Here is a 25,520-nt window from a genome sequence, read left to right as displayed (position 1 = left end):
TGTGATTGCAGCTTCCAGCCCCCAGACCTGGGCTGAGGCCTGTAGGAGAGCCCGCCGCGGCCTTTGCTGCCGTGGATTTTCTCTCCAGTCCAGCCTCCCCCCCCCTCCCCCCCCCCCCGCCCGCCCCGCCTGATCCCGGGAAGTACTACCTCTGGGAATTCAGCTTCCGGCAATGGCTTCAGTCCCAGCATCTTCTGACCTCCCAGGACCATGGAAGCAGCTCTTGGCAGCTGAGACAGGGAAGCAGCCTGGCACCTCCATTCAGGTTTCGGCTTCAGGCTCACGTCCAATTGGGTCGAGAGATGTCTGTGCACCTTGTAACCAGCCAGACTCTCCAACACTCACCCCCAAGCACCTGGCCCATCACTGCCTCCATCTCACTCCCCCACCCTCCGGTTCCCTTCCCCCTCCTCATCACTCCTGCTTCCTGTTAAGGTATTTGTTTGCTTGTTTGTTTTTTAGTTAATCCTCACCCGAGGGTATTTTTCTATTGATTTTTAGAGAGAGTGGAAGGGAAGGGGCAAGACAGAGAGAGAGAGAGAGAGAGAGAGAGAGAGAGAGAGAGTAGCATCGATGTGAGAGAGAGACATCAATTGGTTGCCGAGCAGGGCCGGGGATCGAGCCTGCAACCGAGGTACATGCCCTTGACCAGTATCAAAGCCAGGACCCTTCAGTCCCAGGGCCAACACTCTATCCACTGAGCCAAACTGGCCAGGGCTAAGGTATTTTTTATTATGAAAAGTTTCCAACATACACAAAAGCACACAAACTCATGTGTGTTAGGATGGATGTGGGGATGGTTGCCCTAACCTGACAATGCCCACCCCTCTCACCCCGCAGCAGGGTGGGACTTGTCCCAGAACATGGGACTCGTGAGGGAGGGGAGTCAGAGGGGACAGCCTCCCCCAGGGGCTTTCTGTTCACTTCAAAATGCCTCTGCCCCACCCAGGTCCCGGACCTTCCCACCAGTGGACCTGCTAGGCCTGGTACCCAGCACACAAGGGGGATGTGTTGGCTCCAAGTGAACCCATGAAGAGCCGCCCCCCACCACAGGCTCTCTGGCTGCAAGGTTCACTCAGCAGCTGGCGGACCTGGCCCCGCAGATCCAGCTGCCTGGTCCATATCTCTGCATAACCGCCGGGGGAGGGGCTTCTAGGATGTCCCCATGTCTGTGCCACCAGGACCAAGGGCCCAGAGCATCCCCAGAATCTGTCCCTGGGTCCAGGTGGGGCTACCAGATCCACAGTGGAGAGGGCCCACAAGGTGCTCGCCTGCAGCCTTGCGCCTCACGGAGCCATTGGTGCGCACCCACCCTGGAGCCTGTGAGTTATGCCCCAGCCACCCTACGCTTGGAGCAAAGAGCAGTGACGCCTTGCCCTGACGTCACCCCTGCCCCCCTCCCACCAGGCTGCTTCCCTCCCTTCCTCCCTGGATGCCTGCAGGCTTACTAGGAAACCACCTCGGACCCCATCAGCCTCTGCAGAACAGATGAGGAAACTGAGGCAGGGCCCAGAGGGACATAGATGGCCCATCCCCTGGGTGACTGAGCAGAATTGGTGAAGAGGCAGGTTACAAGCTGTGGATGGGTTTGGGGGAGGCTGCTTGCTGCCTGTTCTTGGACCCCGGAATATGGCTGTTTGGGGAGGGTGACCCAGAATCTTCCCTTGTTGGATGCAGCCAGCCCTGGGGACACAGTTGGGGGGGGGGGGTGACTCTCACCCTGATCCTGGCTGAACATGCTCCGCTGAACCCAACCAGGAGCTCCCGGCTCCCAGTGGCCCTTCCTGTCCCTGCCTCCTGCCTCCTCCTGGGAACGCCCAGCTTCAGCAGCAGACAGATTCTGAGAGCGTCCTGGCCACTTTGAGTCAGATTTCCTGGGCCGGAGGCAGACTTTTGTCTTCTCCCAGACTCCTCCCCTTCCCATACGGGCCCCTCCCATGGTCCACTTCCTTCTTTCATTTCCCACTCTTAGTTCCAGCAGAGAGGTTTCTGGAAAGCGTAGCTCACAAACATCCTTCTGTGTGGGACAGCTCCGGGGGAGGGTCCCTGGCTGCCCACTAGCGCTCTGAGGACTGAAGTGACGGTGGGCAGTGCTGCTGCCTGAGAGCCTGTGGCATTTCCGCACTCGGGGCCAGTCTGCGCCTGATCTGGTGAGATTCCTGTGTGGAGGGCTGCGGGGGGCCGAGGCTGGGACATGGGTGAGGAGTACCTGCTCTTACCCACTCGACTGCTCTTACCCACTCGACTGTTTGGCAAAGGGAGGGCTTTCCGGCCGTGTCCCTCAGAGCCTTGCTCACCTGACGCTCACCTCTTGGAATGGACAGGGTGAGGGTCAGAGGAATGGTGCCCAAGGCCTGTGGGCTCACTGGGCAGAAAGGGTGGCCTCTTGCAGAGACTCCTGCTCGGCTGTGTGTGCTGTGTGTGTTGTGTGTGCTGTGTGTGCTGTGTGTGCTGCGTGGGCTAAGGGACTGAGTCCCTTCCTCATCCCTACCCATGCAGGAGCCTTCCTCCTGGCCACCAGATAGAGCAGGTGGGGGTCAGGGACCCCGGGGAAGTGGGGAATGGGCAGATGGGCTTCCTCCTCCTTTGCTTCCCTAGGGGGCCGGCGAGAGGGTAGGGGGCCCTTGCAAGGGCTGGCCAAGCAGTCCTAGTGACTCCATGCTGCTCGCCTAAGTGGGGAAGGTTCTCAGCTGGGGACCACCAGGTAGAGTGAGGTCATCGCTGCCTTGTGCCTGTGGAGCTGGCTCTGAACCCAGGACCACTGGCGGGGTCCACTGAGCAAGCCCCCAGCGATGAGTCCTGGGGAGACAAGCAGACAGACCCCAACTAAGGCAGTTCAAGCTCAGCCCTCCGCTCACAGGGTTTGAGTTGCAGAATCTCTATTCAAGGGTCTTGAGCTGTGTAGAGAAAGTTCTAGTGCTTTCTGGAAGGTGTGACTGCTCTTCCCAGAGCAAGTGCTTAGAGGAGGTCCTGTCTCGGTCTGCTTGGGCTCCTTAACAGCCACAGACAGGGCGGCTTAGGCAACAACATTCATTCCTCAGTTCTGCAGGCTGAGAGCTGAGCTCCGGGTGCCCACATGGGCGGGTTCTGGCGAGGCCCACCTCCTGGTTCCTGGCTGTGTCCTCACAGGGAGAGGGTGAGAGAGCTCCCTGGGGCCTCTTTTACAGGGACACTATCCCATCCTGAGGGCCCCACCCCAGGATCTAATGAACTTCCAGAGGCCTACCTCCTACCACCACCGGAGGTTAGGATTTCAACGTACAAATTTGGTGGGGGACACAAACATTCAGTCTATAGCAACCTCCCAGGACCTCATGAGTCACATCGGAGGAAAAAGAAAGGACTGGAAAGTGTGGTTTCTGTGTGCCCACCCCTTTCAAAGTCAAATGTCTTGTGGACAGGAATGAAGATACCAGGTGAGAACAGCAGAGGCTGCCTCCTCAAAGCTGCTTGGGGACTGGGGCTGTTATATTGTAAATCAGAAGACGCCTTAATCAATCAGCCAAATTTATTTGGAGTCCTGTTCATTCCCGCTAGCGCTAGCGGGCCCAGAGGAACTCTTGCTTCTCAAATTCTGGGGCCCAATATGGTGGAAGTCTTTCCAATTTATATGTTTTTCAGCTCTTTGTTGTCCAAATTTGGAATGAGACTTCCAGACCTTCTGAGAAAAAACTCCTGTTTGCTGGGACAGGGCTGAGAGACCATAGCTCAAGGCCTGACCAGGCGCTAGCACTGACAACTCTGGGGCATTAGTTTATGGCCTCTCTGGAATGGGAGTAGTCTTATTTTCCCTATTATTTAAGCAAGCAAGCGTTTACAGAAGCCAGAATAGCAGAGTTAAAATTTTAAACAGCAGTTTTTACCCGAGATGGAGGTTACTATGCTTCAGGGCCAGCTGTTAGGGCACCACAGGGGTTGTGTGTGGCTGCCCAGGCTGGTTGCAGCCGGTTGTGGACCTGGTTCCACCTTTATGGCTGGTTGGCCTTGTCTTTCTGCATAATGAGTCTGTCCTGATCTCTTGCAGCCGGGGGTGGTTTTCTCTGTGGGAGAACAAAAGCAGCTGAGGGGCAGCGCCTATGGATTCCAGCTCTGAGGACAAAGGTGCAGCCATGGCCATCCCCCCGCTGAAGCCCGGCGAGAAGTTCCACCTGTTTGTCAGCTACAGCAGCATGGATGCCACGTGGACACATGGGCTCATCGGCCGCCTGGAAGCCGACCACGCGGGGCTGCGTGTCTGCCTGCACGAGCGGGACTTCACCCCGGGCAGGAACATCCTGGAGAACATGGCTGAGTGCATCCATCAGAGCCAGAAGGTGCTGCTGGTGCTGAGCCAGGACTTTGTGCAGAGCAGGTGGTGCCTCCTCGAGGCCGACCTGTCACTCTTTGGCTACTGCCTGGAGAGGAAGCCGGTCATCCCCGTGCTGCTGCGGCCCTGCCAGGTCCCGCTGCACCTCAGCCACCTGACCTACCTGGAGGCCGTGGACAGCCGTTTCTACAGCAAGGTGGCGCAGCTGCTGTGCACCCCCAGCCACTGCATGGTGCGCTCCCTGCCCGGCCCGCGCCCGGTCCCTTCTTTGTACAGCGGGAAGACCCTCCTGACCCTGAACTGTGTCAACAGGGACAGCCTGCCCTCGTGGAAGGTGGGGACCTTCAGCACCCTGAGCGTCCCAGACCCCTTGAAGGAGGTGTTGCCGGACCCCGAGGTATACAAGCATGCTGTGGGCATCCTGAATGGGGTACAGTCCCCCAGGTCCTGCCTCCGCTATCTGGGTTGCAGGGTCCCGCTCAGCATCTTCCTCTTCCTTCTCTTCGGGGTCTCGATCTTTCTCTTTGTGCCTTTTGGGCTCGAGCCCATCACACCGGGTCTGCGGTTCCTAATAATGACCAACATTACGTTCTTCTGCCTCCTCGCCGTGGTCCTAGGAGTGAACAGTCTGTGCTGGTTCAGGAGGTTTTCTAGGAGGAAGATGCAGGAGCTGGGCCTCAGGGTGGGGGAGGCCAACCTGCTGCTGGCGCCGCACTCGGTGCTGATGGGCTGCGAGACCCTGAACCAGCTGTCCTTCGTGTTCGTGCAGCTGGAGGACTGCAGGCGGACCTTCCTCCAGGCCCCCGAGGGCGAGGCCCTGTTCCGGGAGGCCCTGTTGCAGTTCTCCAGTGCCTACGCGTGCTGCCTGGTGCAGGCACACTTCCCCCACTGCGAGGACACCACGGCCGCTCGGGGCCACCTGGAGCCCGGCCTGTGTTTCTGCCAGTACGTCTCTGTGCGGCTGGAGAGAGGTTAGCCCACGTGGCAGCGGGAGGGCCTGAGGCAGGGCCTAGTGTGGACATCCAGCGCCCCGGGCCGGCGCTGTGGCGTGGCCGCAGTGAGCCTGCCTGGTGCGCTGCCTCTCACCTCCGGTCAGCGGTGCCAAGCAGGGCAGCCTGCACTGCCTGCTCTGAGGGCAGAGGTGACTGCTGTCAACCCACCAGGCCTGGTGTCCTGCCCTGTCCCGACAGATTCGGGGGTGGGGGAGAACTTTGGTCAAACTACCTGAGAGGAGGCCAGGGAAGAAGTGTGTTCGCCTAAGAACCCTCAGGGACCCCCAGGACTGGCCCACCCCTCGGGGAGACAGTCACTGCCCCGCTCTGGATGTCCGGTTAGTATCCAGGAGCCAGAGCAGAATGCAGCTCCTCCAGGCACTGCTCCTTGTAATGGGACACGGAGATGGGAACAGGTCAACCGGAACAGGTCAACCCCCAGGGACTTGGAAATGCACACACACACACACACACACACACACACACAGAGACACAGACACATATGCACAGACACACACACACAGAGACACACACACAGACATGCACACACACACAGACACACACACACACATGCACACACACACACACACAGAGACACACACACACACACACTGAGCTCCTGCCTTCAGTGCTGAGCGCCTGCAGGGTGCCAGCCACAGCCACCCTTGGCTGGAAATGGGAGACCTGGGTTGTACTGGGCCTGGTCAGATTGGCGTCTGTGGCCTTTGATTCCAGACCAGTGAGCCCTTGCTGCTCTGCATGGCCTCGGGTCCTGAAATAAAGACCCCAGCCTGTCTTCATCCGCCCTTCTGGGGAGGGTGTGCGGGGGCTGCAGCAGCACCTCCCAGAACCGTGGCCAAGCATGGCGGCGCCAGCATCCTCATCCTCGCTGCTGCTGCCAGTCATCCCACAGGAACAGGCAGCATCCCCGGGAGGTAACTAGGAACTGGTTCTGGACGTTGGGGACAGAGCAGGGAGCAGCAGCAGGCTGAGCCCTCCCTGAGCTGCGCCTCCCAGAGAGTGAGATCCCCACACCTTAAGCTTCACTCCTCTCCCCAAGACCCCTCTCTGCTCTGGCCCAAGCACAGGCAGGACCTTGGAGGTGAGGGTTGGCCCCGGGGTAACGTGGGCCGCAGGCTGCCCTCTGTGAAAGAGCAGTTGGCAGGTGATGACCTGCCAGGCTTGCAGTCCGGTGCTGGGCAGATTCCCTAGCAACCTGGGGAGCCTTGGGTGGGCCCTGGCCAGATGCTGTGCTGGTGGGAGTCGCTCATCGGCTCTGTGGTTTCGCTGCCTGCAGGGCCCTAAACTGACCCTCACCCCCTCCCACAGGCACAGGTCCAGGCAGTAGCTGCAGAGTCACACATGTAGTTCCTCATTTACCGTCCCACCGCCCTGGCAGTGACCTTCCTGTGGGATTGGGCATGTGGCCTCTCAGCGTGACCCCTACATGCGACCCACAGTGTGACCTGCCCAGTCCCACAGGAACCTGCAGTTCTAGGAGGTTCTGAGCTGCACCCCCCTCAGAGCTTTGGATCACCCCCCGCCAGAGACCCAGGCTCCTCTTTCTTCCCGAAGCTGCTTCCCAGGCGCCTGCAGGAGAGCCTGCTCCGGGCTGGGGACTGACCCGACAAGCGGACGTGTGTCTCTGGGACAGCCACCTCCGTGAGGGGCTGTGATGACTGACCTGAGACGGGGCTCCACCTCCTGGCTCCCATCCCTGGGTCCCCAGGCCCGGCCCTAGTGAGTGTTTGCCTGGTGAAGAAGGGCGTGTAACCTTGAAACGACCTTGAGGACATGGGCATCTGAGGATTGCGCTTGTGATTTACTGTGAAGGGGTGGAGGGTGTGACAGGAAGTGGGGAAGCAGAGCGGGAGGCGGCCAGGTGAGGTCAGCTTGTAGACGACTAACATGCAGCACAGGGTCCGACCATAAATGGATGACCCAAGGCCCCGGGTCCCCCTGTGCCACTGCCCCAGCGTGGTCTCTCTCTGAGGGTCCCGGTCTCTTCTCAGATGAACACAAGGAGTTTCTCACATTTTCCTTGAACCCATTGCCACCATCATCGGGTCCCTCGCCAGGGAGCCCATGGACCTGGGACACACTCTATGTGTAAGAATCGTGTATTTTGACTTTTGGCATTTTATCTGACACTATTAAAGCCTCACCTGCTCTTACACCTTCGTCAAGAGACTCCTTTGGGCTGTGAGCTGGACTCAAGGTCCCCGATATCACACCACGCACCTCACCGGTGAGACCCACAGGTGAGCAAATTGCGTGTCTCAGTGTTGAAGAAGTAGTTGCCTCTCCATTGACTCAGAAAAAAGCTTTGGATAAATGAAAGCTAGAGAAATGACACAGGCCAGATAGACAGACAGGTCGATGAATGGGATGATAGATAATGATGGATAGACTGAGGGATGGAGGGATGGCTGGCTGGCTGGCTGGCTGGCTGGCTGGATGGATGGATAGGAGCCCAAACATTAAGGACCCTGTGCGTGGCCAAGCCTTCCCTGACCCCCCAGAACCATCCTCCTCCTCACACCTCCAAGTTTGTTCCCACTCCACTACCCACCTCGCCTCCATTGTGCCCCGGTTTCCCTCACAGCCCACTTCCTTGACACTACCCACTGTTCCTAGGCTGCCCAGACCTTCGCCCTCTGCCCCCCCAGGCCTGGAAGCTCCCTTGGATGCAGGTGAAGCTATTGTACTGTAGCCGCGGAGAGAGAGACCACAAGGCCCTATGTGCGGGTGCCTTTCACCCCCAGGCCCACCGCGCAGGTCCCCCCCCCCCCCCCACCTTCCTGAACCAGGGTGCCCAGGGCCCAGCTCACAGTCCCACCCAGTTCTTCAGGGGGACATGAGGCGGGGGCTCAACCACATGGGGGTTGGGGGACAGGAAAAGGCCTGAGGATGCTCAGGATAACCAGGAGGCCAGGTGGATGTGAGTCTTTATTTAGAGAAAAGCGACAGCGCTAGAGGCTCCGGGCGGCGGGCGGCAGCGGGGTCCTGGGGACAGGGGCACGACCACGTGGTGGGACAGCATCTGGCGGGGCGGTCACGGGTGCCGAGGGCGGGGGGCGCTGCGGACAAGGGCGGAGGGGTGAGACCGCCCATTTCCGTGGGGATCCCCCCTCTCCCGCCACGGGTTCACCTGTCCCGCCCTGCCCCCCCCTCGGGGGCTCAGACGCTGTCACAGCAGCCGCGTGGGGGGACAGCACCCCAGGGTAAGGCTGGCAGGCGGCGTGGGTCCCGCATGGGGGTGGGGGTGCCGGGAGGAGGGTCCCTGGCTCTGAGTGGTGGCCGGGCCCGGTCCCCGCCCAGTGGCTCACCTACGGGGCTTCGCGGCTCCGGGCGCGGAGGCGGCCGTCACTGCGGGGCCGGGGCCGGGGGCGGGGCGCTCCCCTCCGCCTGCAGCGCCGCCTCCTTCTCGGCGCCCGCCGCCGCCGGCTTCCCGGGGGCCTCGGTGGTGGCCGGGCCCGCCTGGGGGGACGCCTTGGGCCCCTCCTTGAAGACGGGATGGATCTTCCTCCAGACCACGGGGGGCTCGGTGCCCTGCTTGCGGCTCAGCGGGTAGGCCCCCATGGCCGCCAGGATGCTGCGGTGGCGCTCGGGGCCCATCTCCGCGTAGTACATCTCCAGGGACAGCGGGGTGCACATCTTGTGCTGCTGCAGGGGCGGGGGGCGGGGGGGGGGAGGAGGAGGGGGGGAGTCGGCTCAGGGGGCGGGGCCAGAGGGTCTTGGGCGGGTGGGGGTGGGGAGGGGCTGCCCCTGGGCTCAGGTGTGCAAATGGGGGTGAGCTCTCCCTAGGACACTGACTACTGAGCGGAAGCCACATGTGTGGCCACAGGAGGGGGGGCCGTGACCTCTAGGCCTTCCTGTCCCTCCTGCCTTGGAGCAGTTCAATAATACTGCCCACAATCACCCGAAATACGTTTGTTTCTGCCCTCATTTCCAGCGACCCAAGTTGACCTCCAATTCAGAAGTGGGGGTCCATGGAGCATCAACCCCTCTCCGAAGGAGGGTGGTGGCTCCTGCTCAGGAGTGAAGGGGAGGGGGCTCCACAGGCACACCCTAGCCCACCCCCACCCAGAGGACATGGAGGGGATCCCGGTGAGTGGGGGATAGGGCACCCCTGGGAATACAGACAGGCCTCCCAGGCCCCAACTCAGGATCGCTGGGGTTCGGGTAAAGGAGCAGATTTCACTACTGAAACATTAGAGGCGTTAGGAAAAGACACTAAAAAGGCTAAAAACCTTTACTAACGCTGAGAGAGGAAAAAGAGAAGGGAGAAAATATTTGCCAACTGTGGGAAAATGTTACTGTCATATCACAGAGCAGCCCCCCCACAGGTCAGCGAGGGAGGGACCAGGAGCCCCCGCACCTCCGGTGCAGAGCAGGTGCTGACCTGACCGGGAAGCACTGACTGGCCAGCTCACCTCCGTCCCTGCACCTCCTCCCTGAGGTTTTACTTAGTCCTTACTCGCAGGACGATAACGTCTCTTGCAAAAACACCTTTTCTTTGAATCTTTCAAAAGAGGATTTGAATGTTTTCTGGGAAGGTCACGGGAGCACAAGGAGCTTTGGAGACCATATTCCCACAGGAACAGGGCACGCCCTGGGCTCCCCCGGGGGCACCCGTCCCCGTGCTTCCACTGGAGACCCCCAGGGCCGCTCCCTGGTACTCTGCCTGGGGACCCCCTCCCCACTCTGGGCCCAGCTTGCCTGCCTTACCCGAACCAGGAAGCCATCTGGGCAGGAGAACTGGTCGTACCAGAGGGCCTTGTACATGATCAGGAGGCAGCCCATGATTGCCATGACGAAGGCCAGCATACGTGCGGGGGGCATCTGCAGGTGAGGGGGAGGAGAGGAACCCATGGGGGGTGGGGCCCGGGACCCAGCCTGGGCTCCTGGGGCAGGCCTCATAATGGGGCTGCGAACCCAGCTGAGCCCCCCCCCCCCAACCTGCTAGCCTGTGCGGGGGAGGCTGGCTTTCCTTCTCAGAAACAATAGGGGGAGGAGGCAGGTTTTACTATTGACACATGAAAGGCTTTAGAAATAGTACGGGGAAAATGAGAAAAATCATTATTAGTAAAATTAGTAATGCTAAAAAAAAAAGGGTGGGAGAAAATATTTGCCAGAGCACCTAGCAGCAAAAGTGACTTTCTATAGTATGAATAAAACCAACAAGGCCGGCCGGCGTGGCTCAGTGGTTGAACGTCAACCTATGAACCAGGAGGTCACGGTTTGATTCCTGATCGGGGCACAAGCCCAGGTTGCAGGCTCCATCCCCAGGGTGGGGTTTGCAGGAGGTGGCCGATCAATGATTCTCTCATTGATATTTCGATGATCTCTCTCTCCCTCTTCCTTCCTCTCTAAAATCAATCAAAAAAAATATATTTTTTTAGAAAAGAAAGGAAACCAACGAGTCACTAAGGAAGAGACAGATGACCTGCTGGGAAGGCGGGTGCACGCATTGCCCACAGTGGCTGTCACCCACTGTACAGCAGGAGGGAGGATTGGGTCCCACTGGCCACACGTCAGCCTGGCGCTGCTCAGCCCCAAATCCCTCAGTGCCCCCACCCCGAAGCACCCAGCCTTAGTTCCCACCCCACCGTGCCTCTGAATGGGCGCTTCCTTGTCCAACTTCCCTGACAGCAGCAGCCTGAGAAAGGGGGCCCAGCCCTGGGTGCTCAGGCCTGTGGCTGCCTCAGCACCTCGATCCTAATCTGCCTCTCCACGGGACTGACCCCCCAGAAGCACTGGGCGGGAAGGGTTCGGTTACCCCGCGTCCTTCCTCCGGGTTGGTGGAGGCCAGCTTCTGGGCCTCCAGGTCTGGGAACTTCTTCATCTGTTCTGTGGGGGGCAGTCCATATTCCGTCTGCGTCTTGATGACCACCTGTGCAGAGAGATGACCCAGGAGGCCCCTGAGCTGGGAGGGCTAGGAAGGGGGGCGGGCAGGGGCTCAGCTGCCCAGCAGGGGTGTGGGTACTGACCATCGGACAAGGCTGTCTAGTGGCTGGGCTCCAGTGACTACAAGCTGAGGCCCAGGGAAAGTGGGTGCTGCAAGTCTGCTGGGTCCATGGCAGCCACGAGGCCTGGCCAGACCATGGACGGAGCCCCTCTGTCTGCTGGCTGCCTTCAGCTCGGAAGGTCCCACCGCTTCCCGCCAGGAGCTTCCCCTTCAGTGGCCCCACAGCTTGCCTCCCCTTCCAGGGAGTCACCCTGATTCCTCTTCTGGGTCGCAGAGTCCTGAGGGCCCTTCCATAGAGGGCCCTGGCAAGTTCCCTAGGAGCAAGGACTGAGCCTTCCCAAGGTGCCCACTGAGAACTGGGTCCAGAACTGTAGCAGACACAGTGGAAGCCCAGATGGCTGGAGAGCTGCTCTCAGCCAATGCCTGAGGGGGGGCTGTCCTCATGGTCCCCAGCCCATAGCTGACAGATATGGGTACAGATAGCCACCTCCTCGCCCCCAGTTAGGACATGTCTTGATGTCACTCATACTCCGGAGCTCACATGGGATCAGGCAGGGCTACCCTGAGCTCTGCTTCTCACAGATTCCCGCTGAAAGCTCCCCCACTACCAGCCGCTGCCCCCAGGACCCCGTCTCAGGCTTGACCCAAGACTCAGTGTGCCCAGCAGGACAGGGTGGGAATTTTGTGTGCTGAGTCCCCGCTGGGCAGCACCACGGGCTGGGTGCTGTCTTCTAAACAGTGTGTGAATCTTCAGTCACCTGTGACCAGGTTACCCCGTTTACAGATGAGGACAGGGTGGCTGGGGGGGGGGGGGGTGGCGGGGTGAGGGAGCTGGTTGCATGTGGCTCTAGGTTTCCACCCAGCTGGCCCTTCCCCTGCCTGCCCTCCTGCACCTTGGAGGAGGCCATATCTAAATAAATCTCTCTCTGCACCCCTTTGTTCCCAGCGCAGGCTGAGAAGGATCTCCCCACTGGCCCAAGCCACTCACTTGGTCAGAGTATGGTGGCTGGAGCTGGCTGACATCCAGGGGGCTGATCAGAGGGACGCTGTCCATGGTAACCCCATCCTGGTACCCGAGGTCTCTGCCGAACTTCCCGAAGCTGAAGCCCAGCTTCACCATGGTGGATGGTGGTCCTTGTCCTGTGCAGAGGCAAACACAGGGTCACTGCACACTGGCCGCCTAGCAGATGCCCACCCCAGCAGGCTCTGAACAGAGAGGGTTCAGAGAGGACTGGCCCCAGTGCTCCTCATACCCGAGCTGGGGTGGGCCGTGAGCGGCCAGGCCAAACTCCCTTCCTGGCCCCTGGGCTCCCTCAGGGCCCCACAGCCGTGCCGGGGGTGGCACTTCAGACCAGTGACTGCCCAGACACACAAGGGCAACAGAGTCTTCCACTGGCTGACCTGCTAGAGGACAGTCTAAAGGCAGTGACCCAGTCAACAGAAAACAATCTCTGACAGAAGCCTGAGGGTAGGGTGGCCAGACTTAGCAAAGACAAATACAGGACACCGGTTAAATCTGAATTTCAGACAAAAAGGATCCTCCTTCTCCTCCTCCTTCTTCTTCTGTATAAGTACATCCCATGCAATATAGGACATACTGATTCTAAAAAGTCATTTGTTGTCTATTTGAAATTCAAATTTAACTGGCCATCCTGTGTTTTAACTGGCAACCCTCCTAAAGATGCAAGAAGTAACAGGATCTACAGAAGATGACGTCGGTGAGTAAACCCAAATGCTAGCTGGGAGGACAGAGTAGTGGTGTACACAGGGCTGGGCCACCTGGAAAGCGGACATCCCTACAAGAGGGGAGAGTCAGGAGGATGAGTGGGAGATGGAGACAAAGGCCCTTTGCCATGTCTGTAAATCATGGTGCTAGAGGACTTAGCCACGCTGCGGGGCAGGGAGAAGGAAGAAGAGGAGAGGCCTGGACAAGAGAAGGTCAAGCTCGCATGATTCACAGGCAAACCATCTCTTGTGAATAGAAAATCCAAGAGAATCTACAGGTAAATTATGAAGATTGAAAAGTGAGTTCAGAGTGGCTCAGTGGTTGAGTGTAGCCCTCATGAACCAAGAAGTCTTTGGTTCAATTCCCAGTTAGGGCACATGCCTGGGTTGTAGGCTCCATCTTCAGCAGGGGGAGTGCAGGAGGTAGCAGATTGATGTAACATCTATGTTTCTATCTCTCCCTTTCTCTCTAAAATCAATATAAACATATTTTTTTAAAAAAGAGCTCAGCAAATTGATTGACTTAAGGTATTCAGAAATCAATTATATTTCTATATATCAATGACAAAAAAATTCGAAAATGCTTTTTAAAAAAAAGATTCCTTAAACAGTATCAGAAATAGCAAATGCTCAGGAATAGGTCTAACAAGAGATGAGAAGAACCTCCCTGTAGAAAACCATCAGCCCAAGGACCAAAGGGTCAAAGGTTCTATTTCTGTTCAAGGACAGGTACCTGGGTTGCAAGTTTGATCCCCGGCTCCTGTCAGGGCTTGTTTGGGAGGCAACCAATCGATGTCTCTCTCTCTCACACATTGATGTTTCTCTCTCTTTCTCCCTCCCTTACGCTCTCTCTAAAAAAAATTCAGTAGAAAAATATAATTGGGTGAGGATTAACAACACAAAAAGATGTGTATGTGTATGTGGAATCAATAAATCCCAATAAATATTCCAACAGAATTTTTGTGTGTGACCTTGACAAGCACTGTAATTTCATATGGAAGTCAGAGGAACAAGAACACACTTGACCTCTTGAGAAGGACGAGGGGAATTCATGCCAGGTGTCCAGCTTGTTACACAACAGTGGGATTAAGCTGTTCAGTATTGATGCAGTAGACAAAGACCTAGTTGACACACCTTACACATTCAGACCATAGATTTATGACAGAGATGTCACTGCAAAGCAAGGGGGATGACTACCTTTTGATAAACACACATCCGTGTGGAAACAACGACCCCAACCCCTACCTCACACCACACATAGAAGCCTACTCTCAGTAAATCAACCTAAGTTGGAAAAGTGCCTTGAAGATCATACAGAATATCCTCCTGGTCTCAGGGACAGAACAAGTTCTTCAATATGATAAATAAGCACTAACCATAAGGAGACATTGATAAAAGGACTACCTTAAAATAAAAAAACTTCTGCTCATCAAAACATAGCCTGTAGCCCGGCTGGTGTGGCTCAGTGGTTGAGCATCAGCCTATGAACCAGTAGGTCATGGTTCGATTCCTGGTCAGGGCATATGCCCAGGTTGCAGGCTCAATCGCCAGTAGGAGGCAGCTGATCGATGATTCTCTCTCATCATTGACATTTCCCTCTCTCTCTCCTTCTCCCTTCCTCTGAAATCAATAAAAATATATTTAAGAACAAACACACAAACAGAAGACAAAGCCTTCAAAGAATGGGAACAGAAACCAAGAAGGTGTTTGCACCCCGAAAATGACAAAGGGCTTATTGTGGGTTCAACAAGCTCTGACCCCTGGCACCTGTGGATGTGGCCCTAATTGGAAATAAGGTCTTTACAGATATGCTAAGGTTCAAATGAGGTCACACTGGCCTACGATGGGCCTTGACCCAATGACTGATGTCCTTCCTTATAGGAAGGGGGAAATGTGGACACAGACACACAGGGAGGAGGCCATGTGAAGGAGGAGGCAGAATTGCAGTGATGCGGCCTCAGCCAAGGGCCACCAGGGCCACCAGAAACTGGAAGAGGCAGGAAAGAGCTTCCCCTGGGACCTCAAAGAGCATGCCAACACATTGATTTCTGACTTTTGGCCTCCAGATCCCTGAAAGAATAAATGTCTGTTGTTTCAAGCCACCCAATTGTAGTGATTCATTACTAAAGCCCAAGGGAGCCAATGGCCTCTGAACATGACCCCTCCCTCTCTATTGCCTGCAACCCCCCTGCAAAGACTTCTGTGAATCTCAACCCCCAATCTCCTGTCCTAGGGTGACCTCACCACCCCCAAACACTCTCCCTGTAACAGCCCCACCAGCGCCCGTACCCACCAGGGCCTCAGGTGACCAGCGGGTTCCAGGTGTGGGCAGGCTGGTGGGAACAGAGGAGGAGGCCTGTCCGGGCAGAGAGGCAGAGAGATGCCGGGCAAGGAGTCCAGGGCTGTGCGGGGCGTGTGTATCAGGGGTGGGGGTGGGGTTGGGGGTGGGAGGTGGGGGAGCCAGGAACCACCACTGCAACGCGCACTGGAAGCCGCAGGCTGGGCAGAGAGAGGCCGCCCCCATCGTGGACTCCCGGCGCTCCCGGGAGGAGGGTTCTCCTAGGGCCCTTCCTTGGGGGCGGCGCCTAGCCAGGGCCCTTACTTACTGATCCGCAAAGCGCCCCCAACACCCACCCCCCAGGCTGGGGGCGGGGCGCTTCCCGAGGAGGGGCGGGGGCACCTGGGCACCGGGCCCAGGCGGGCGGGCATTCTGCGCTCAGGGACGCAGAGGTGCTCACGCAGCCATCAGAGTGAATATGAAGAGGCCCAGCGCGCGGAAGGAAAGGAACTCCCGCCGCGAAGACCACCGGAGATGCAGATGAGGGGGCGGGGGGAGGTGGGGCGCCAAGTGCCCCGGGTTGAAGGGGAGCGAGGGGTGCGCCACCCCAGGGAGGAGACCGGAGGCCTTCACGCAGCGGACGCCCCATGTGGCTCAGAACCCCGGCCTGTGGCTGAGGCCTGAGCGCGGTCTGTGTCAGGTTGGTGACCATGCCCGCTGGAGCCCGAGGGTCCCCCCCCACCCCCATAAGTAGCCCCGCTTCTGGGGTCGGTCCCCTTGGAGCCAAACATAAGGTCCAACGCAGCTTGACGTCCACGTTACATCATCGCGGGTTTCCATAGCAACGGGATGAGCTTTGGGTGCCTGATCTTCAGGAGAAGCTGTGTGGGGCCCTTTGGACCCTCCGCGTCTGGTTCCGGACCCCGTGCCCCCGGGCAGAATGCTGGGGCGCGGGGGGGGGCGGCTGGCTGCGTGTAGGTAACCCCCCGCCCACCACGCCTTTCCTTCCCTGTCACGGGACCTACTCGGCAGGCGGGCGAGCGCATTCACATGACAGACACACAAGTCCATGGGATGGGGGAGGGGTCGCCTCTATCCTCCCACCCGCTCTGCTCCTTCCACGAGCGGTAATTGTGTCTTCTCCGGCGGGTCGCCTGCTCCCCACCCGCTGTTGGCTCCTGGGAGGATGGGGGGGGGGGGGGGGAGAGGGCGGTGCAGCCTCTTCTCCGAGGCTTGGGGAGGGGGTATAGGATGAGCGGCTGATGGGTGGATAGGGGGGTGGCCACGAACTCAGAGGTGAAAGCCCACGAAGCTCGGATACAGGTCAGGCCATAGACTCGCTTTCGTAACCGGCCCCCCACTCCCCCCCCCGGCCCCGGGGATGCTGCGTCAGGAGAGGCGCGCGCCACTGCGCACGGGCACCAGCGCTCGGCGCGCGTCGGGCTGGCAGCTGCGTAGTGCAGGGGCCTGCGATCTTTGCTGGAACCCAGCAGCCCCCCGCCCCCCGCCCAGCCGCCCCAGGTGCCCTCCTGCCCCTCGCCCTGCAGGCCGAGCGTGGGTTTGGCTCCTGCTTCAAGGGCAGGTGGACTTCGGGCCAGCAGCCCAGCCCTGAGAGGCCCCGGAGCGGGGAGGGGTGCGGTGGGGTGGGGGAGACCTAGGGCTGCACCCGGCTTGGGCTTCCCACGTACCAGCCCGTCACCTGTGGCCCGGCATCCGGAGCCCGCTGCGGCAGGTGGTTCGGAGCCATGCCCTCTCCCTGCTCCTGGCCCCCGCGCAGCCTCCCCACCCCCTCCGGGAGCCCGAAGCGCTTCTCGGTGCTGTGGCGCGACGCTCCTTCTGTCAACCCCTTACTCCCCTCTCCCTACCCCCTTCCCGCCCCCCGACAGAGCTGGGGTCCTGGAACTGCCCCCCCCCCCCATCTCAGGATGGCCGCAACCGCTGACTCAGATTTGCGGGGCTGGAGCCGGCTCACCGGGAGGGGCTGCCGTCACCATGGCGGGGGGTGATGTCCAGCAGTCCTAACCCACCCGATCCCCCGCTCTGCAAGGCTGTGTGTGCAAGGCTAGACGCCGCGGCCCTTCTGGACGGTCCGGCAGCAGTTCGCCCCGCGCAGACCCCACAGGAGGACCCCCGTCCGCCACAGGGCTCCCCTCCATACACTCCTCCTGCACACGCACCTGCACACCCGCACAGTCACCTACCGCCGCCCTCCCCCACCCCCACCCCACGGCTCCACAGGGGTAAATGTGGAAATGGCTCACAAGCGGCTCCAACGCGCTGCTGCGGCAGAATGCGGTCTCCGGAGGAGGATGCGGTTCCAGACGCTTCTCAGCCGCAGTCGGGTGGGGCGGGGGAGGGGCCGAGCCCCAGACCGAGGCTGCTGTTGCTGGGGAGACGCAGGCTGGGGGAGGGGAGCCCGGAGCCTGCCCCCCACCCGAGCAGCACCGGGCACCACAGCCTCACACCCCCTCAGACGCGCGCGCGCACACCTCACGCAGGGCACAGGCACTCTGCCCGCGGAGGCCGGGCTGCTCCCGCACCTGGGCGTACGGGGCTCTCCGTCCTGGCTCTGGTCAGGCCCTCAGACTCTCCCTCCCGCCTGCCTTGGCCAACTGGGTTGAGGTCCAGCTGGGTTTGGCCCCCACCCGCTCGGAGGAGGGCCTCCTTCTCCTGTTTCAGCGTCTGGAGCTCCGGGGCTGTCCGCTTTCCCTGGGCAAGCCGGTCACTACTGGTCACTGTGGCCCCAGCACCTGCTCAGTGCTCGCAGAGAAGGCGCTCAGCAGGTGTTTGGGGAGTGTCATGGGAGACGGGACCCCCCTCCCCCGAGGGCTCAGCCCGCTCACAGCTGGAGGACAGCGATGGCAGCAGCTGGATCAGCGCTCCACCCCTTTTGCTGTTGAATACCGTCCCATGTTCAGATGAGCCTCCTTTTTAAAAAATATATTTTTATTGATTTCAGAGAGGAAGGGAGAGGGAGAGGGAGAGAGAGATAGAAACATCAATAATGAGAGAGAATCATTGATTGGCTGCCTCCTGCCCACCCCTAACTGGGGATCCAGCCCGCAACCCAGGCATGTGCCCTTGACTGGAATCGAACCTGGGACCCTTCAGTACACAGTCCGACGCTCTATCCACTGAGCCAAACCAGCTTGGGCAAGGTAGGCCTCCTTTTACCCATCCATCCACACAGGCCTCTGGACCGATGCTGGTTGTGTCTGATAGTGTTGCATGGATGCTCTCATAGTCCTGGTGTGGACACAGCTTCATTTCTCTTGGGTGGGTACCTACGAGTGGAGTTGCGAGGTAGGATGGTAGTTCACACTTCACTTTTAAAGAAAACGCTAAAATAAATTTTTTTTCCAAACTGGCTGCACCATGGTATATCCACCAGCAATGTACGAGGCTTCAGTTTCTCACACACCCTCCTCAGCACTTGTTACTGTCTGTCCTTTTAAAAAGTTATAGTCATCTCTCTGAGTTTGCGAGTCCCACCCCCTGACCTCAGGGGAGGGAAGAGGGGCTGGAAGTTGAACCAGTCACCAGGGCTAAGGATTCAGTCAATCATGCCTATGTAACGAAGCCTCCATAAAAGCCCAAAAGGACAGGATTCGGACAGCTTCCAGGGTGGTGAGCACACGGAGATTTGGGGGGACGTTTCCCCAGACCTTGCCTGTGCATCTCTTCCATCTGGCTGTTCCTGAGTTGTATCCTTTTATAGTAAACCAGTGATCTAGCGAGTAAAACGTACCTGGGTTCGCTGAACTGCTCTGGCAATTTGGTCCAACCCAAGCAGGGGGTCGTGAGAACCTCTAACCTATAGCCAGTCCGTCGGAAGGCCAGGTGACAACATGGACGTGTGACTAGAGTCTGAAAGCGGGGCTGGGGACAGTCTTGTGGGACTGAGCTCGTAACCTGTGGGGTCTGATGCCATCGCCAGGCAGATGGTGTCAGAGTGGAGTTGAATGGCAGGACACCAGCCGGCGTCCCAGGATTGCTGTGGTGTGGGATCCCCCATTGCTACTGGTGACCAGATGCATTAAAGGCCTCGGTGCCAGTACAAAATGGGCAAGTATTCATGTCACCAAAGAAAATAGATGGAAGGCAAATAAGCCCATGAGAAGATGCTCAACATCAATAATCACCAGCCCTAGCCAGTATGGCCTAGTGGATAGAGTGTGGGCCTGCAGACCAAAGGGTCTCGGGTTAGGTTCTGGTCAAGGGCACGTACCTTGGTTGTAGGCTCCTCCCCAGCCCGGGCCCTGGTCAGGAAGCGTGTAGGAGGCAACCAATCGATGTGTTTCTCTCACATCGATGTTTCTCTCTGTCTTTCCCTCTCTCTTCCACTCTCCCTAAAAATCAGTGGAAAAATATATCCTCGGGTGAGGATTTAAAAAAATAAAAATAATCACCTGGCAATGCAAATCAAAACTTGAGGTGACACCACCACCTGCCCACCCGCCAGCGCAGCTGACAGGAAGGACTAGCACCCAGAGCTGCCAGGACAAGGAGGGTCAGAACGCTCACTCCCTGTGGTGGCGATGTCAATTAGGGCGGTGACTTTGGAAAACAGTTTGGGAGTTTCCTAAAAAGTTACACATACACTTACCACATGACCCAGCCACTGCACTCCAGGCCCGTCTGTCCACAGACTTGGGTGTGCATCGTCACAGCAAGCATCACTGTAACAGCCACACACCAGACACAACCCAGCTCATGCGTCCACATGATGGGAAACCCACTGCTCAGCAGCAGAAGGGGGCTACTGATATACACAACATACATGATCCCATGACAACCAATGTGTGCAAGAAGCCAGCCAACAGAGCACACACTGTCCCACTCATGTGACATTCCAGAATGTGTAAATTGACCTGTCCTGACAGAAAGCAGGCGAGGTTGGGGGAGAGGAGATGCAGGGTGACAACGGTGGTGCATGGCTCTCTTGAGTGCAGACAATATCCAAATACACACACACACACACACACACACACACACACACATATACTAGAGGCCCAATGCACAAAATTTGTGCAAGAGTAGGCCTCCCTTCCCCCGGCTGCCAGCACCGGCTTCCCTCTGGCACCCGGGACCCAGGCTTCCCTCACAGCCCCGGCTTCGTCTGGAAGGTTGTCCAGTCTAATTAGCATATTACACTTTTATTATTTTATATATATACATTTTTAAATTTATTTTTTTTTAGAGAGAGATAAAGGGCGAGGGAGAGAAACATCAATGTGAGAGGGAAACATCAATCGGCTGCCTACTGCACTCTCCCCCACCAGGGATTGAACTTGCAATCCAGGCATGTGCCCTGGCCCAGAATTGAACCCAACACCTTTCAGTGCATGGAACCACACCCAACCAGCCGAGTTGCAACGGCCAGGGTGATGTCCAAATAGACTTCATTGTACATTTGAAATGTGTGGTTTATCATTTGTCAATTAAACCTCAATAAAACTGCTTAAAGAAAGGCCCTTGTGTGCCTAGCAGTGGCCATGGGGTCTGAGGTTAAGCCCTTGCAGTGATGGGCCCAAAACAGAGTCCCTTCCCCAGGCTGAGCCCCAGATCTCCACCCAATGGGCTTGCCAGCCCCCCAGGCTCTCTAAGAGGTCGGGAACCAGCCCCCACATGGGAGCCTCTGCCAAGCCCTGAGGGACAGAGACCCAGGAGCCCCCAGTCTTCCCAGCTCCCACATTCACATGGCTGTAGGAAGATCTGGAGGAAGAGGGACCTCAGGGAGAGACCCTGGAGTCTGGGGCAATGGCTGGCGGGAATTTCTTCCACCCTGAGACCCAGTCTGAGCATCTCGCCGGGCGCCATCAGAGCCTCACAGGCACCCCTTCAGGCCAGTCCTCTGCCTGGGCAGCCCCTATCCTCTCATCCTTTGCACCACCCCACCCCCACTTCCCAGGACAGCTCAGGCTTCTTTATAGTCAGTAGGCACTCAACCACTGGGCTGAAGGAACATAGGCATGGGGCCCAGCTGGCACCCCAGGCAGCTCGAGCCCTCCACCCAGGGCCATCCCACTCCCATCCCACCAGCACCACCCCCAGACCAGCCCTGCCACCTGCCCTCCTGCCTTTGGGGCTGAAGAAAGGGCCTTGGTCCCCTCTCTAAGGGCCACCCCAGTGTCTACAGCTGGGGGGATGGATGCATAAGCCTCTACTCCACTCAGGGCCACCTGAGTAGCAGCTGCACCTACCTCCAGGCCTCCTGCAGTGTGCAGGGTCACCACAGCCCCCCACCCAGGTCCCCAGGTCCTTAGGTTGCAGGAGGGTATCTACCTGTGTGACCTCTGGTCTCACACCCAGGAACTCACCGAGTCAAGAGGCCCAAACCTATTGGTAGGTGGAGGCCTACCTTCCACCTGAGGCTCCATCTCGGGCACCTGGGGGCTGCTCTCGGGAGCCAGCAGCCTCCCTGCGCTCTGCCTTTGTGAGTGAGAATGGTACTGCTGCTTAAAACTTTGGACTGAACATTGACAAGTCATTACACTTTTTCATCATATTTCTTTTTAAAAAAATGTTTTTATTGATTTTAAACAGAGAGGAAGGGAGAGGTAGAGAGATCGAAAAATTGATGAGAGAGACACTTCCATCAGCCACCTTCTGCATGCCCCCATTGGGGATGGAGCCCGAAACCCAGGCATGTGCCCCGACTGGGAATAGACCCAGTGACCTCTTGGTTCAATCACTGAGCCACACCGGCTGGGCTCCATCAGTTTTCAGATAGAGAATCCCAGCCTGTCAGCAGCCCCCCAAGGACCTGCCAGGCCACGCGCCCTGGCTGGGTGAGTCTGGGTGCTGCCAAGAGGGCAGGGCCTGCTGGTAGTGTTGTCCGGCTCCGGGGTCCTGATTCCTCACCCGTCTAGAACAGGGCTTCGGGGGCCAGCACCCCCTTCTTGAGGATGAGGTTTCCGTAGAGGGCCGTCTCCCTGCATAAGGAGCTGAGCTGAGCCCAGAGCCGAGCCAGGGTGCCCAGACCCCTGCTGTGCACCACCACTGGACAGCTCAGTGATCCCATTCCCTGGGGACCATCTGTCTCAGTGGGGACAGGGGCTAAGCAGAGGGTGGGGAGCTCTGTAGTGGGGAGGGGGAGGACCTCACACTCAGCCCAGACCCAGATGGACCCAGCCGACCCATCAGGACCCAGTGGATCCAGCCAGAACTCACCCAGTTGCTACAACAGCAAAAGCCTTCTTGGCTTGCTGATAAAACTCAAACCTCTCTATCTTCTCTAGGGGGCTCTGGAAGACAAACCAATGTGGTTGAGGGGCCCTGCCCAGAAACCCCATGGGCCCAGCAGGGGCATCAGGAGGCATGATCTCTCTGAGCTTCATTTCTCTGCTTCTCCAGGCCAGGGTCCCAAGGATGCTCGACTCCCTACCTGCAAGGACCAGGCACTGGGGGGTGGGAGGGAGGGAAGCAGGCTGTGGTGGGTGAGATGCCTGCTGTGCTTGGTGGCTGCCTGCCTGGGACTCAAGCCCCTCTGATCTGCCCCAGGGGTGGGGTAGGGAAGCCATCGTCCAGGACAGGAGCCCCAGGTGTCCTCTCTTCAGGTAGGTCCTACCCAAGACCTGCCTGTGTGGGTGGTCCCGGGAGGACAGGCTCGACCCCTTGCAGGGTGGGAAGGCGTGGGGGGTGTCACACAAAATCAGACCAGACCTCTGACCCTACTTGCCCTGGCTCCACTTGGAGAGGCGGAGGTGGGTGAGGGCCCCTAGGCAGACAGGTCAGGATCCTGGGAAAACGTAGGAAGCTGGGGGCAGGAGGGTGGCCCCAGGGTCACGCTCCCACTGCGGGTGAATAGGCGCTCACACAACCGTGGGGCAGAGTTTGGGCCTGTCCTTCCTTCCTCCCAGGCCTCCAAAGAAGCGCAGAGGGTCCCAACCCCGTTGTCGGTGGGGGCCGCAGGCTCACCGAGCAGCCAGCCTCCAAGAGGAGGGACTGGTAGCTCTTCCACACCGGGGTCTGGAGGCCCCTCTCCTTGTCACTGGACACCAGCTCCATGACAGCAGCCTGGGACAGAGGGGTCAGTCTGTTTCTGGGTGCCTCCAGGCCCCCCTTGTTGGGTGATGGTTAGGGCTCTTCTGATCAGGGTTAGAACCCTTGAGGACACATGCACACACACCCCCCCCCCCGGCCCCCCGACTCCCCAAAGGCAGGTGGGCCCTCTGAGGTCTGGAAAAGGGGCCCTCACCGGGCTCTCCACATAGGTGTCCAGTGGCAGCAGCTTCAGCACGGCCTCCAGGAGTTGCGGGATGCCCAGGCCTGCGGGCAGAGTGCTGGCCTCAGACTCCAGCCCTCCCAACCCAGGTGCCCACAGCACCACCTTGGTGGCTGGGCCTGGCCACATGGTCTCCCTCAACCATCAGGGACTGACTTGGGCCCAGGATAGAGGGGCCACAGGCAACTGCTGCCCCCCTGGTGACACCTGCAGCCTGTGAGGCCAGGTCACAGTACTGGGAATTTTACATCAGGGTAAAGGCTGAAAACCTGACTGACCTGGGGGACGTGGGGACCCCACTGCTCAGTCAGCCCACACGGTGCCTAGCCTCCATTTCCCCATTTTCAAGAAGTCACCAAGGGGTGTCAGAAATGGAGCAGGAGGCCCAGGTCACCTCTGGGGGCTGGGGGCTGCAGGGAGCACCCTGAGGGTCCTGGCACATGGGTCACTGGTGGGTGCTTGGGGAATGGGTGGAGGTGGGGGCAGAGCTGCAGCACCTGGGGAGCTGGGGCCAGGACCACCACCCACCCTTCCAGCCCCCCCCCCCCCCCCCCCCCCCCCCCGCCTTGCAGGAGGGGGCCTGCTCACCATCTGCGCGGATCTCCTCTGGGCCACACTTGCAGATGGAGGAGGTGGGGAAGTTCATGTCTGCAAGAACTGAACGGCCGGCTGGGTTAGACATGTAGGGTCCACATGGGTGTTATGTTGCACCATACCCGCTAGCCTCCCCACCCCTTCCCAACAGGGAAACCCAAGGGCCAGGGCGGAGGAGGGAGTTACCAGGTGTAGGAGAAACTGTACAGGTGTTAGCGGGATGAGGGCGGAGCTTGGACTGCAGCCTGCACCCTGAATCCCGCCCGCAGCCCAGGAGAAGAGAAACAGCCACAGACACCGGGGGACGTGACCCCTCCGGGGCCATCTGGGGAGGGGTCTGGAGCATGAGCAGCACCCAGGGCCGTGGCCGTCAGGCCCCTCCCCACCCCTTATACTCGGCTGCGGGAGCGACCAGCCCCAACCCCGACCTAACCCTGCCCGGGCCAAGGGCACTTGTCCTCGTGACCGCCTGGGGCCAACCAAAGCCAGGGCTGCGGCCTGGGCCAGCCGGAGTCTCGGGAGGGGTGAGTCCTACTCCGAGGACGCACAGGGCGGCCGAGGCAATGACTCCACCTCCAGACCCGGCTCTTCCGGGAATGGGGACCGTGTGGGCCAGGACCCCAGCAGCGAGTCCCCACTCCAGCCCCGGGCGCCTCCCCTGACTTCTGCCTCGAGGATGGGGCTCCAGATCCTGGGGCTCGGTCCCCCGCCGACTCACCGATGGTGTCCCCGTGCCCCATCCGCGCCAGGGCGTAAAGCAGCTCTGGGGACAGAAGCGCTGGGATGCCCTTCAGCACCACCATGCTCGCAGGACGGAGGGGTGTGGCCGTGGGCGGGGCCTGCAGGGAAGGCGGGGCCGCTGGAGCTGGAAGAGGGCGGGGCTGCGCCCGGGGGTGTGGTGTGGGACCCAGCCCAGAAGGCACCTTTCAGGGCCTCGCGTCCCTGGCCAGTTCCAGACCCGGACGCCCGCGTGTGTTTCTGGCCGGGGCTCCCTACCCCCTCCCATCCCTGTGTCCCGGGGTAGGAAGACCCCGTGGTGGACTTACTCCCTGGGCCTGCCCTGGAGAGGACGCCGAGGGCTGTGTACTGGGAGCACCTGGATGGGGCTCTCCCAGCACCGCCCACCAGCTGAGAGCCACTGAGGCCAGTCTGGATTCCTGACCCACTTAGACTGTCAGAAAGAACACCTGATTTAGGGTTAGCCCCTAAATTTGGGGATCATTTGTTATGCAGCAATAGCTGACCAATGCAGGTGGCTCCTGTGCCCTGCTGACACTGCCCTTGGCCTCCAGCCTGTGTCTGCTCTCTCCCAGCCCCCTCCCCCCACTCAGGCTGTGGGGCAGACAGCAGCACAGGCCCCCGAGTGCACTGGCCTGGTCACACCCTCACATAAGAACCCACCACCAAACGCATTGCTCAGCCTGCAG

General features: G+C 59.1%; 3 protein-coding genes across 5 annotated transcripts; 1 reads left to right on the top strand and 2 right to left on the bottom strand.

Moving 5' to 3' along the window:
* The first annotated feature begins 1,973 nt into the window (after nucleotides 1-1,973).
* Nucleotides 1,974-7,472, top strand: LOC114232532 (toll-like receptor 4). Of its 2 annotated transcripts, XM_054729237.1 has the most exons (5): nucleotides 1,974-2,150; nucleotides 4,025-4,538; nucleotides 4,619-4,703; nucleotides 5,076-5,277; nucleotides 6,874-7,472. In XM_054729237.1, the coding sequence occupies exons 2-5, from the start codon at nucleotides 4,077-4,079 to the stop codon at nucleotides 6,962-6,964; spliced, it is 840 nt and encodes a 279-aa protein (XP_054585212.1). In that variant the 5' UTR covers nucleotides 1,974-2,150; nucleotides 4,025-4,076; the 3' UTR covers nucleotides 6,965-7,472. The 2 variants fall into 2 exon arrangements, with proteins under 2 accessions (XP_054585212.1, XP_054585211.1); XM_054729236.1 differs by having other exon boundaries at nucleotides 4,025-4,703.
* An 845-nt stretch (nucleotides 7,473-8,317) lies between these two features.
* CALY (calcyon neuron specific vesicular protein) lies at nucleotides 8,318-12,389 on the bottom strand. The gene is made up of 5 exons (XM_008144434.3): nucleotides 12,258-12,389; nucleotides 11,081-11,194; nucleotides 10,030-10,143; nucleotides 8,628-8,961; nucleotides 8,318-8,378 (listed from the first exon to the last, which is right to left on the bottom strand). Exons 1-4 carry the CDS (start codon nucleotides 12,387-12,389, stop codon nucleotides 8,665-8,667), a joined length of 657 nt encoding a protein of 218 aa, XP_008142656.1. The 3' UTR covers nucleotides 8,318-8,378; nucleotides 8,628-8,664.
* Nucleotides 12,390-21,795: 9,406 nt separating this feature from the next.
* FUOM (fucose mutarotase) lies at nucleotides 21,796-24,932 on the bottom strand. Of its 2 annotated transcripts, none has more exons than XM_008144370.3 (6): nucleotides 24,812-24,932; nucleotides 24,088-24,156; nucleotides 23,473-23,543; nucleotides 23,193-23,291; nucleotides 22,446-22,519; nucleotides 21,796-22,207 (listed from the first exon to the last, which is right to left on the bottom strand). In XM_008144370.3, exons 1-6 carry the CDS (start codon nucleotides 24,894-24,896, stop codon nucleotides 22,141-22,143), a joined length of 465 nt encoding a protein of 154 aa, XP_008142592.2. In that variant the 5' UTR covers nucleotides 24,897-24,932; the 3' UTR covers nucleotides 21,796-22,140. The 2 variants fall into 2 exon arrangements, with proteins under 2 accessions (XP_008142592.2, XP_054584915.1); XM_054728940.1 differs by lacking the exon at nucleotides 24,812-24,932 and adding an exon at nucleotides 24,280-24,304.
* Nucleotides 24,933-25,520: the final 588 nt, after the last annotated feature.

The sequence above is a fragment of the Eptesicus fuscus genome, chromosome 17 (assembly GCF_027574615.1).
Source record: "Eptesicus fuscus isolate TK198812 chromosome 17, DD_ASM_mEF_20220401, whole genome shotgun sequence".
NCBI classification, from domain to species: domain Eukaryota; kingdom Metazoa; phylum Chordata; class Mammalia; order Chiroptera; family Vespertilionidae; genus Eptesicus; species Eptesicus fuscus.
Note: the sequence above shows the minus strand (reverse complement) of the source record. Positions and strands in the feature narration are given on the sequence as shown.